The 13,181-nt window shown below is 38.7% G+C and overlaps 1 protein-coding gene across 1 annotated transcript; it reads right to left on the reverse strand.

Moving 5' to 3' along the window:
- Positions 1–2: 2 nt before the first annotated feature.
- On the reverse strand, positions 3–13,024 carry slc5a11 (solute carrier family 5 member 11). Its single transcript, XM_060892265.1, has 16 exons — positions 12,870–13,024; positions 12,267–12,428; positions 10,665–10,736; positions 10,474–10,578; positions 10,294–10,353; positions 10,078–10,182; positions 8,312–8,417; positions 7,143–7,223; positions 6,784–6,989; positions 5,772–5,907; positions 5,548–5,655; positions 5,311–5,461; positions 2,879–3,047; positions 1,569–1,784; positions 1,301–1,439; positions 3–537 (listed from the first exon to the last, which is right to left on the reverse strand). Exons 2-16 carry the CDS (start codon positions 12,399–12,401, stop codon positions 317–319), a joined length of 2,010 nt encoding a protein of 669 aa, XP_060748248.1. The 5' UTR covers positions 12,402–12,428; positions 12,870–13,024; the 3' UTR covers positions 3–316.
- Between the last annotated feature and the right edge of the window lie 157 nt (positions 13,025–13,181).

A 13,181-nucleotide genomic window follows, 5' to 3' on the forward strand; every position in this document is an offset into this window, starting at 1 on the left:
GCTGTGTCTGTTTCTATTTAAATGCGTTTATTGGTTAGTAAAACATACTGTACATCTTAGTGAACTGAAGACATTTAAAAAGAAAGTATTGCCTGCATATAGCTCAGCGTAAAAATGTCAATGTTCTGTATAAATAAAATGAGCAACGCTTCACTCCATCTTCTACACAACCAGTCAGTCAATGCGCATTGAGTTTGAAAATGCTGAGATATGAAAAATTTCACACTGATAATTACATGATTATAAGACAAAATTGTGACCAAGCTTTGTAGGATTACTAGTGTCCATAGTCTTTAGATATTAAGACTCCGGGCTGTCATGCCCAGAAGGCAAATAGAAACACCGCCACTGACATGCAGACGATTAGGTTGGCGTTTACCACATGCCTCAGACAGGGTTCTTCTTCTAGGGAACACACTACTGCCTCAGGTGGAGGTGCCGGGTCCTGCACCCTTTCTGAATTCTGCTTCATCCCACACAGCCAGAACAGGGTGGACTTCAGCCTAGAGGGTGTTTCAGCATGCTGTGTACTCGAGCCTGATGACAGAGTGTTGTACATGTCACAGTAAAAAACTCATGAATTTGAACCTTATTAACATCTCAGTATGTTTTCAGTTTGCATTTGGATTTGAAAATTTTATTCAATCTAGGGAAATGAGTTTGACTCCCTTTTCCACCAAGCTGTCACTCCTGGGCCCCTGAGCCAGGCCCTTAACCCTCAATTGCGCAGCTACATTTGGGGGGCTTTCACACAGGCAGTTCAGTCCAAAACAGCATGGAAAATTGTTAACATGAAAGCAGTCCTGGGAAGTGGATTGTGATACTGAAACCAGGACCACCTGTATTACATTGTGTGAGTTAAGTTGTCACCATTGAAATATTCACCATTCCTGTGAAGGTGACTTATACACGTTTGCACTTGTTCAGGAAGTAAATCAACCTGCATGTCTTTTAGTTGATGACATCATTTGTTTCCGCAACACCTGTATACCAAAATGTGGTGAGTTGCGGTGTTGTGTTCTCCATGCACATTTGTAATGATGTGAGATGATAAGAATGGACTGGACTATCACACTCGCATTGTACACTCATTCAGATCAAACATACCCAGTGTGAAAACCACCTTCAGCTACATCCGGAGAATGTAAAAAGTTTAATGATAATTTGTGACTCTCTGGCTCCCCCTACTGGATGAACCGTCATTGGTGCTTACTCTTAATCTTTTAGCAAGGTTTAAGATCGCTTGAGATGAATAAAATTTCCAGCATTTAACATGAATTACTTCTAAATCAAAACACACCATTTGTGTGTTCTCTCACACTTCCATGAGTCTTCTCCTTTTCGTGATCTACGCCATGATCGATAGTAAAGGTTCCAGTTTCTATGGACTCGCTCCTCTTCACAGGATCAAACCTCGTTGACCACATCAGCCGACTTAACTGTGACACACAGCACACATTAACATCAGTTTCATGAGTCACTGTGTGTAATTTTCTGATTATTAGTCGTCTAGAAATTTTACAAAGTGCCACATTAAGCTTCACATATGCATGCTGTGTCATCCTGACCTGTTCTTCTGTGGGTTTCTCTGTGGCCAGGCTGATACAAACCACCACGGCGAGTGTGAACAGGGAGAGGATGATTGAGAAATACAGATAGTGCACATATTTGATTACATCCGGCCTGGTATCCGTCTCGTAGCACTGTGGTAGAGGGTAGATGAAATCCAGAATCATCCTCACAACGCCAACCAGCAGCCCCAGCACCAAACCCCAGAATGCCCCCTAAATCACACACAGTGTAAAAGACAAACATGCAAAAGATTTCAGAGAATTACACGTGTCTTGTTTCATTCTTTATAGCCTTAACACATGTACATGCTGGATGTAGACCCAGCAAAGAATGAACAAGTCATTAAACTCCAACTTGTTCAGTCATATTTTAAAATATTTCATTTTTCCATTTTATACCATTAGTTCTGTTGACTAGAACTGTGACTAGAACATTTGATGTAGATTGTCATAGTGGTAAAGCAGTTATACACTCAGATCAAGGCCATATACAAGCTAAGATATATACAAGATAGACAGATATATATATTATTATTAATATTCTTGTTATTCTAAAATATAAACTTATAGATATTATTGATTACACCCACAAAAAAACACACATTAGGTCTTTTTTATGCCCATTATCATAAATCATTATAACTTTGAAGAATCTAAGGCTATACACTGGACACAGGTTCACCTCAACTCGACAATATTACCTGGTATTTTTCATTCCAAGTGTAGATTTAGTGCCCACAATAGCTTGAGGCTGACAAGAGCGGAAGGCAGCTTGGTTTTTAATATTAGCGTTAATTACAGTTTTCAAACTTCAGTGTGTCATTGTGTCTCAGGTATTTTGTAACTAATTTGAAAATTAAATGAACGATGTCTTGCAACCTACAATGAGTCAAAAGCTCTCATGTTCACTTTACCTAAAGTTATCGCTGAAGCCATCAGAAACAGTTAACCTATGTAATTGTTGATAAATATTAGAGTTCTGTATAATTATACACAGGTCATTACACCATGTGACATTATAATGAATAGTGACACTTACTGTACATTACAGCATGAGTAAACGCTATATAACACATTATAAATACTCTGTTTTTAAATAATTTACAAGGAATCACTGACAACAAAAACTAGAAAATGTATGAATATGGCCTTCATAGAATGAGCTCTAATAGAGCTGGTCAACTGTATGGTCAATATACTTCTTTTTGTGACCAAGTCTTTTTCATGTTGCAGGGTCAATAACAGGTCAAAAGAATTCACGCACACACGCTCGCACACACACACACATACACACACACACACAAAACCTTCTCATTGGTCCTTTTCCAGAAGCAGCCTGCCACGAACACCACAGTGATAGGTGGCTGCAGGTAGTTGCTGATAGACTGCAAGTAGATGAAGAGCTGGCCACCTTGACTGGCCTGAACCAGAGGGATCCATAGCACAGACACCACCACCAAGATCAGCACAAATACTCTGAACACACACATAAACACAGTGAAATGAATGAGAATAAATGATAGAATCATGAGTATAAAACATAAAACTCTAGAAACAGAAACAATAGGCAAGCAATTTGTCAATAAAACTTGTTGAGGATTAGGTAAAAGTTCATTCATTTATTTAACACTCTAGAGAAAATGTTTTATACAGACTAGCAGTGGACGTGTAGCCAGCCCTGGGAGAATTGGGTGCAGGGACAAAATGGGGACCCTGTATAAAGGTATAAAATCAGTTGTACCATTGTGTTTCTCTGAGCCAATGTTGGTTTCTTCTGAGGACTTTTGAATACTCTGGTTTCCTCTCACCTTCAAAATGCATGTTTGGTATGAATAACTATGAATATGTGTATGTACAGTTGAGGCCAAAATTATTAGCCCCCTTATGAAATTAGACAAAACTCTTGATTTCTCCATGGAAATGACCATTAACAACAAGTGTTTTATAGTGTGTTTGTTTCCAAAATAACAAAGACAAAATCTCCACTAAGTTTGATTAGGATATTTAATTGAAATAGTGAGTTGAAACAAGAAAGGGCAAAAATGAAACGTCCAAAATTATTAGCCCCCGGTCATTAATAGTCAATAGTGAACCCTTTCTGAGCCACAACTGACAACAACCTCTTAGAGTAGTTCTTTACTAGGTTGGCACAGGTTTCCTGAGGGATTTTAGCCCATTCTTCCATTGCAAATTGCTCCAGCTGGTCCAAATTACGTGGTTTCCGAGCATGGACATTCACTTTGAGCACTCGCCACAGATTCTCAATAGGATTGAGGTCTGGGCTCTGTGCGGGCCACTCCAGGACCTTTGTTTTGGTATCCTTCAGGAACTGTTGGACCAATTTCGATGTATGCTTTGGGTCATTGTCTTGTTGGAAGACCCAGCGACGACCTAAGGCTAGACTACGAGCAGATTTCTGCATATTATCCCTCAAAATGTCAACATAATTTTCTTTTTTCATGATGCCATGCACCCGAACAAGGCTCCCTGTGCCTGAAGCTGCAAAACAGCCCCACAGCATGATGCTCCCACCACCATGTTTAACTGTGGGAACTGTGTTCTTAGGGTTGAAGGCCTCACCCTTTCTTCGCCAAACATAAGCAACATCCATGTGCCCAAACAGTTCCAGTTTAGTCTCATCAGACCAAAGCACAGACTCCCAAAACTCATCTTTACCTTTCAAATGTTCACGGGCAAACCTCAGTCTAGCTGTGATGTGCCGCTGTTTGAGTAAAGGGGTTCTTCTGGGACGATGGCCCTGAAGCCCACCACGATGAAGAGCCCTCACAACTGTGTTCCTTGAAACATCAACTCCAGAAGAGGCCAGGTCAGCAACAATCATCTTGGCAGATGTCTGGGGCATCTTGCTGATATCTCTGACTATTTTCCTCTCCAGGGTTCTTGAAATCTTGCGCTTACGACCACGCCCAGGTTTGTTTCTTACAGAATTTGTCTCCTTGTACTTGGCAATGATGCAACGTACGGCGGTTCTAGACACTGTGAAAAGCTTGGAAATGGCAGTATAGCCTTCCCCCTTATCATGAGCCTCCACTATCTTCTTTCTGAGCTCAAGACTGATTTCCTTTGTCTTGGGCATGGTGAGTAAAAGTCTCTCTCCCAATAATGTGTTCAAGTGCCCTGTTCCTTGGAGTCCTTTAATGCTGATTGAATGCCCAGGTGTTGTTAGGAAGCCAATTGACTGCACAGGTGTGTTTTGAAAGCTGATTGATTAATTGGGTGTGTTTTGAAAGCAAATATTCACAAGGGGCTAATATTTTTGACCACCCCATTTTCACTATATTTGATTATAAAGCAAGCCTAAAAATGTATTTTATATTCCAAAATGTACCAAAAGCTACTAAATAGCACTGGCGAATGTTTGATTATATCAAGTTTTATGAATGCTGCAAACATTGGAAAGATCTTTAGGAAAATGTTCCAAAATTCCTGGGGGGCTAATAATTTTGGCCTCAACTGTATATGTGTGTGTGTGTGTGTGTGTGTGTGTGTGTGTGTGTGTGCGCATGATCGTGACGACTTTAATTATTGTTCCATCCTGAGTGAACTACTGCAACTATTTCCAAGATGTGCTTCCAACATGACCCTGAGCAGGACAAAGGAGCTTCTAAATTACTGGCCTGGAATTCAACACACAGATTGCCTGAAAGAATCAAGTGTCAGCCCTTAAGCTTACCGCTATACTGTAGCTGAGTAACATTTGTATTAATCATTGTCCAACCTGCCAACGATCATTAGCTCCCACTCTGAGGCAGCACGGCGGAGGTATCTCCATAAGTCCATGGTGAACAGAGTGCTGGAGCTGTTAAAGATGGAGGTCAGGGACGACATGAGAGCAGCTATCATTACGGCCATCATCAGACCCCGCAGACCTAAACGTATAGGTGTCTGTCAGACATCATAATGGCAAGAAACTCAGCATTTAAGATTAATACTGAATCAAAGAAGGGTAAAATACCCATAGGAAGGAGTTCCATGACTAGTTTGGCGTAGGCGATGTCAGAGCAGCCCACAGAATTCCCACAAACCTGCTCACACACTTTAGGGTCTGCACAGCCAACCTCATCTGTTCAAACACACCAAATAGGACCAAAACATACTATACATTAACACTCAGAACTGTCATGCTTTTAAATAAAAGAAAATAAAAAGGTTGGGTTCAATAGACATGTCTTTTAGGACCTGGAAAGAGGATTCGGCTGATCATGCCTGGCAGCACCATCATGAAGAAGGGCAGAATCTTAAGATAAGAAGCCATCAAAGAGCCTCCTTTAGCATGCAGCAGGTTCTTAGCAGCCAGCGAGCGCTGCACTATAACCTGCACAGACACGTAAGGTGAAAAGGGAACTTTATTAATTTTAGATATTTTAATATATACTGTATACTATATGAAAATCCAGCTACAAAAAATGTTTGTGTCTACATTTTAATGATTAATGACTAATTCGTAGCTATAAACAACACATTAAGTTAAAGTGTTTTTTCTTCAAAGTGGTATTTTACAATACAAATTTTAGATCTAACAGTGCTGAACAGAGTTTTGAACTAGAGCAGAGAATAAACACACACTTATCTGTCTAACTGGCTTTAAACTTTCTGCTTCTGTTGTCATTTTTTAATAACAGGTCATTACATCACACCAGAGAGGATAAATGCAATAAATATACTGTCCTATATAATGAAATGAAATAAAAGTTGTAAAAAAAATTTACAGTGTAATTCTATTAACATATTTTTTTTCAACAATGTATATGGTTGTGTAAGTAACAAAATTAGAATTAGAATTTACTGCATATATGAAACTTTCTTGATGAGCTTCCTTCAGCTAATAATTTACAGACATGTATATGATTGTCAGTAACAAGTTGCAACAAAGGATCTGCTACAGAAGCCAGAATAGTTAATGTTAAAATAACTGAGTTGCTAAACTAATCGTTCTATATATACATCAGCTGTGCTAATATTTTCACATCTACCAGTTCAATTCATGGAAAAACTTTGCTGGGTCTACATCCAGCAAACACAACATTTTCTCATATCCACAGTGTAAAATAAAATAAAATAAAATCCACAGTGTAAAATCAGTAAAATAGAATTTCTGTGTAATGATGATGGATTTGTGATCTTATAGAATAATCCACGTACAGGATTAAAAAGAAAAACACTATTTGCACAACTTCTATACTTCCCTTACCTGATCTGAGCACCAGTACCATATGGAGGGCACTGACATCCCCAGCAGTACCCCAGGCCAGGGTAAGTCAGAGGTCACGGGATCCCGAAAAATATGGAAGGCGTCCTCACGAGGGATCCCGCACGTGGTGTTTGGGACTCTAATGGAGGGAATGGCATTGCTGTAGCCGTCAAAAATGGCCTGCAAGCCCCCGACCTCCAAAAAACCTCCCCATATGCAAGAGTGACGGCAAAAAAAGAAACAGGACAATGTTACAGCTACAATAGTGGTTTGTTTGTCCATCAAAAGTTCCTCAGAGGATGTTAGGAAGCAGATATAAAGCGAATGATTGGTAGATGAGTTAAAAGGAAACTACATACTGAAGGTCATAAGTGTCAGGGCCCCAGTCAGCATGATGACAGTCTGAGCCGCATCGGTGTAGATGACGGCTGCCAGACCACCTAAAAACCAGTGTTGTAATGTAACGGAGTACAAATACTTCGTTACTGTACTTAAGTAGAAATTTCACGTATCTGTACTTTACTTCGCTATTTAAATTTATGTCAACTTTCACTTTTACTCCACTACATTTCCTAGATAAAATGTATACTTTTACTCCGCTATATTTCCACTAAGTGTCATCGTTACTCTTTACTACAAAATAAAATCAGAAGAAATGTGTGCGACTGCAATAAGGGAGGTTTTGGCGAATCACTGCTCCTAGATTGCACTACGCTCCGCACACTCTACGGAGAAGCACAGGCACGCGCAGCGTGCACGCGCAGTCAGAGCTGGAGGCGTTTATCTATAACGTTAATCGGCTGAAAGCCGCAAATACGGCAACCAAAAGCAGTGAAATTTCACTATTCTTATTACCAGAGCTGATAGAACAAAAAATATTAATGCAAACAATCCATTCAATACTAAATAAAAATAACATTTATTGATTTGGTCTTTGTCTTGTGAATATTTTTATATTAATGACTGCATTCATTGGACACACTGTTTGTAGAGAATTCACACATACATAAACTGATTTGATTCAAGACTGGCATCATTACATCATTTTGGTGTCCACCTTTGCCATTTAATAATACCATAACTTTTGGCTTACTATGTAGTCATATAATATATAATATAAAACTCTTCTTGTTTTAAATTCTCGGGACTAAAACCCCCTAAAGATGAAATCCTAGAACTGCCCCTGCTCTTATGCCTACCGAAAATCACTGAAATTTTACTTTTTACTTTTACTTCAAATACTTAAGTACATTAAATATCGTAAAATTGCTTTTGATACTTAAGTACAGTATATATCAGATACTTTAAGACTTTTACTTGAGTAATATTCTAAAAGGTAACTTTCACTTCTACCAAAGTCTTTTTCTAGTACGATACTTGTACTTTTACTCAAGTATTGCTTTCTAATACTTTATACAACACTGCTAAAAAGACATTCTTTCAAACATGAGTGCACAGCGGCCATTATCATAATCTCAATTCACTAATGTACAATCTACATGCACTAAACAGAAAGCCACAAACTCACCTGATACTGTATAGAGCGCAGTAATGACAAGTAGAAGAATGACAGCAAGATAAATATTCCAGCCAAGAGCCTGCTGAATAAACACAGCCCCAGCGTACATATCCACCTGCACACATGGCATTCACACAGCCTTTAATCTGTCCTTTTTTAAAACATGGAACACTGGTCAATATTTTATTATTATTACTTTTTCAACTAATGTGGAACATCTGAGAAACCTGTCTATTGAAACAATACTGTCTTACTGTATTCCTGAGAAAATGCTGGTCCATGCTGGTGCAATTTCTCCATTCTTTACTCAATGGAATAGCTGGATTTAATTATTGATGTTTTGGCATGATACTTGTAATGCATATATTTGTGTATACACGTCTGAATAAACAACTTACAATTTAGTTGCTGTAGTATGTTGATATTCAGCACATAGAAGATACTTCAGATAAACGGAATATAATTGTTTTATCTGTGAACTGAGTTGTAACTAGAGGTCTTCTCGGGTCTAAAAAAATGTACCCGACCCGAAGTGACCCGAATCACTTTTTACCCGAACCCGACGTGCATAATTTTTTTTTTTAAGAAAGACCCGACCCGAGACAAACCCGTAAAAATTAGACCCGAGTCCGACCCGTTGGCATTTTTTTTTAACCCGACTGGACCGTAATGTTGCATAACTCTACACTAAAGTAACCGCTACAGCGTGGATTCAAAATTGATTGACAGGTCAATCAATTTTGACAATTAGCTTACCGCCAGCCACACGTCGGCAGCCACATGTCACAAGGGGTCTTGGCAAACAGAGGAGAGGTTGGAAAAGATAAAGACGAGATAAAGTAGTTCGGGTCTTCTCGGGTCCGTTCGGTAAAAACACATTCATTTTAAATTACCCGAGACCCGATGCCGCTATTATTAGACCTGATCCGTGTCCGAGGCACACGTGAAACTTTTAGACCCGAACCCGCTCGGGTCTCAGGTCGGACCTCGGGTTTTCGGATCTAAGTGGACCCGTGAAGACCTCTAGTTGTAGCATCCACAGCATAATGGTAAGAGGACTGTTACATACTGTATATTTAAATGTTTTATAGGTCTAATCCTAAATCATTATGTGTTTATGATTAAATACCTCTTATTTAGGAGTTTTACCTGCTGACCATGAAGTCTATAAAGATAGACAGTTACATTATTTTTGTTCATGAAGGTTAGAAACTGGTAAACTGTTCAGATCATCAGCTACACAAACATGTAAGTATGTTACCTGTCATTTTAGTGTTTTATGAACAAAACACTAAAAGCATGCGATAATAGAAAGTTCAATTCCAGCTATATGAAAAATACGTGAATAAACTCTGAATAGATTCTGGGAGGCTGGGCTTGGTGCACATGGGCATGGACCAGAAATTGGGTTCAGTGAGTAAACAAATCATTACAATGCTCCTTACAATAGATCACTGTGTAACTACATGCCAGAGTTTACCTAGTGCACCGTTACACACAATTGCAAAGTTCATCACGTTAATTTTCCAGAAGCCCTGCTTAATGTTAGACCAGAGGCTGTTTACTCACTTGGGAATATCATCTGCTGCCTGCTGGCTTTGTAATGCAACCACTAAACATGCATTACAGGAAATCATGAAAAATTTCAGTTTCTATTTCTGCTGAATCAGTGTCTAGCATGGAGTGAAAATGGCTACATTCGGTTATAAATTGTTTATACTGAATATTGGTTTTTCAAAAGTGAAGAAAACTTGTGCACATTGATAGACACTTACCGATATTTTTGTGAAGATGTAAATAAATAAATACAAAATTGCAAGAAATATCTGTATTCTTTTGCCTCCAAATCTCTTCTGAAGATATTCTGGCATAGTTGTCACCTAAAAGAGAATTCAAATATTCTTGTAAACTTTATTTATTTATTTATTTATTTATTTATTTTTTGAAATAAACTTAAATAATGATGTATTGATGTGTACAAGCCCTCTCACCCCTGAAGCTATGTAAATGGGGAGGAAAACCCAGCCTAGGAGCAGAACCACCAGCATACCCTTTAAGAAAAAAAGAGGAAAGAGTCTAATGATACAAACATTTGTTGAATATTGGCCATTTTCTTTTTTTTTACAGAAAAGATATGTCTATATATGGATATTTTGCTATTGGAGCTTTACATTCCACTCGTATGCAGTGGGGCCGATGCCAGCTGCAGCTGCCGATCCAGCCAAACCCATGAAGTGACCGCTGCCTACGTTGCTAGCAAACAAAGAAGCGCCTACCTGCAAAAATCGCAAGGAGTCAAATAATTTACATATAAAAAAATATCATATTGTGTACAGATATTATGTTCACTGTCAGAACTCACCGGCCACCAGCTCATGTTTTTGCCTGCTAAGAAATATCCATTCACTGTGCTTCTGTTGGTTTTCCACATGGACTTGAAATCAGCAAAGCATTAGATTACATGTGTGATTTGTAATAACTCTTATATTGCAGTGAAATACACAGTAAAACAGCACAGCCTGTTCAGATGTATAAAACAGATGTTTTATGTATTAAAAGTCTTACAGAAGAACCTTTTGTGTGCAGCAGATCTGCAGCACCTTCTACACATTTAATATCAACATCCAGGCACCAGCATATGTCAAACGCTTATGTCGTCTGTAATTTCTTTAGGCTCCCGAGAATGCAGAATCGTAAACAAAAGTTTCACAAGTAAAACTTATCATATGTCGTGGAAAGCACAAACATTCAACTAGTGTATTGGTAGAGATTAACCTGGCTAAGAGTGAAAGTTTAATACGTTGCTGTGTATTGTACGCTTGTGCCAGAATGTTATTGACATATTGTTAATATTCAGTGCATAGATGGTGCTGTACGTTTATGACAACTGGAATAAATCTACATGTATATGACAATTTATAGTAATAAGACTCCCCAATTCTATTGGGTTTAATGCTGCCATTGAGTTGAATAATGTAGTTCTGTTTATAAAGCTGTATTGAAATTTCTATAAATGTCATAACAAATAGCTTTGCATCTCAGTATTTCTGGTATTTCCCTAACTCTGGTGTTAATATCCATCCTTCTATTCTCTACACTGTATATCCTGCTGGGTCACAGGAAACCTGCAGCCTATGCCAGGAGACTCGGAGCACAAAGCAGGGTAACACCCTAAACAGGATGGCAGTCTATTGCATGGCACAATCATGCACACACTCAATGACTCACTATGGACAATCTTTATCTTTAGACTGGGGAGGAAATTGGAGTACCTGGAGGAAACCCCCGTGGCACAGGGAGAACATACAAACTCCACACACACGTAGCAGAGACAGGAATTAAACCCTTACACTGGCGGTGTGAGGCAAGTGTGATAACCGAGCCACCAAACTTCAAACGTTCCCCCCTGGTGTTAAGATATTATAATAAAAATCCTATAACTGAAGCTCACTTTACAGAATATTATACACTCATGACATTTGTCTTATAAGCACTTTCATTTATAGTCAGAAGTCTGTTGTTACAGTTTAATGATCAAAGTCTGCCAAAGTCTACACTGACTAACAGTGTCATACAGCAGGGTTTCATATCACTGTATCCAAATATAGATTTTAACAGACTTCAGAGTTCTCACTTTTGTTACGTAGGTCTTCCAGCTAAAGCCACCTGCCAAGCCACTGTGTGTTTAATCATCTCTTTTATATAACTCTAACATAAGTCAGCATTGACATTGTCATAACACAACCTTCTGTCACGTGGCATTCCAAATTTAAGACAGCAGACCTGTATTGGAATAATCGCTTGTAAAATTGTATGCAGACAAGTCTATGAACATGATACTTAAGTAAAGGGTCACCAAAAAAAAGTGAATGAGTTAACAATGAGAAGACCTTAAAGAACACACACACACACACACACTTGTATCACTGCATTAATGTATGGATGTGCTTTTACATAAACTCACCCATACTCCTACTGCCAGGATCAATATAAAATAAACAACAAGCACCGCTATATCAGCTGCAGACAGAGTGTTTGGTCGGTTTGAGATCCCTTCCGTGGGTGTAGAGGAGACACTGGGGATCTCAGTACTAGCCATGATGTCAAAGGTCAAGTGTATTTCCCACTGGAGTTAAAACAGCAAACATAAGGCAATTATCCCATGTTATTATACACACACACACACACACACGCACACACACACACACACACACACACACACACACACACATAGGCATCCATTAGAATGATCTAGACTTTCAAATTAGAATAATCATCTATTCACCTATACATTCATTTATATTTCTATGATTAACTGAACCAAGAAAAAGCATGTTCAAATCAATAACATGTTCAGTCAGTTACCACAAACTGCCCTTTTACCACACATTCAGTGACACGTCATTGCAATCAAACCGAGCGCAGTTTGTGTAGAGAGATTTCACGATGAATCATGTCTACCATTAAAGCTATCTCCCACACCCATTTGTCAGGTGTGAAAAAGTCATGAACAACACCATCTGGCCTTCGTAAAAAGCCGTGAAGTGAGGGGAAGAGATTCACTCACCAAGAATGAGTTTCCCTTCCCGATTGTGGAGCTACAGCTTCATAACACTGCAGTCAGAAACTCTCACCATTCAGACATTTCTAATATTGTCACCGGTGTCGAAAATCTTCCCCTATGACCGAGAGATCAAACTCCAGATTCCTCCTAACTCCTTATATATGAGTACACACACTGGTTAAAATGTAAGTAAAGTTTATTACCAAAAAGTTAACAGAATTATGTTGCACTAGCAATTAAACAGTAGAGTGACATAACTTGTTAAAGGCAAAGTAAACATAATGATTGCATGAACTTAAATGTAAGTTAATACAT

The sequence above is a fragment of the Tachysurus vachellii genome, chromosome 18 (genome assembly GCF_030014155.1).
Source record: "Tachysurus vachellii isolate PV-2020 chromosome 18, HZAU_Pvac_v1, whole genome shotgun sequence".
Classification (NCBI taxonomy): domain Eukaryota; kingdom Metazoa; phylum Chordata; class Actinopteri; order Siluriformes; family Bagridae; genus Tachysurus; species Tachysurus vachellii.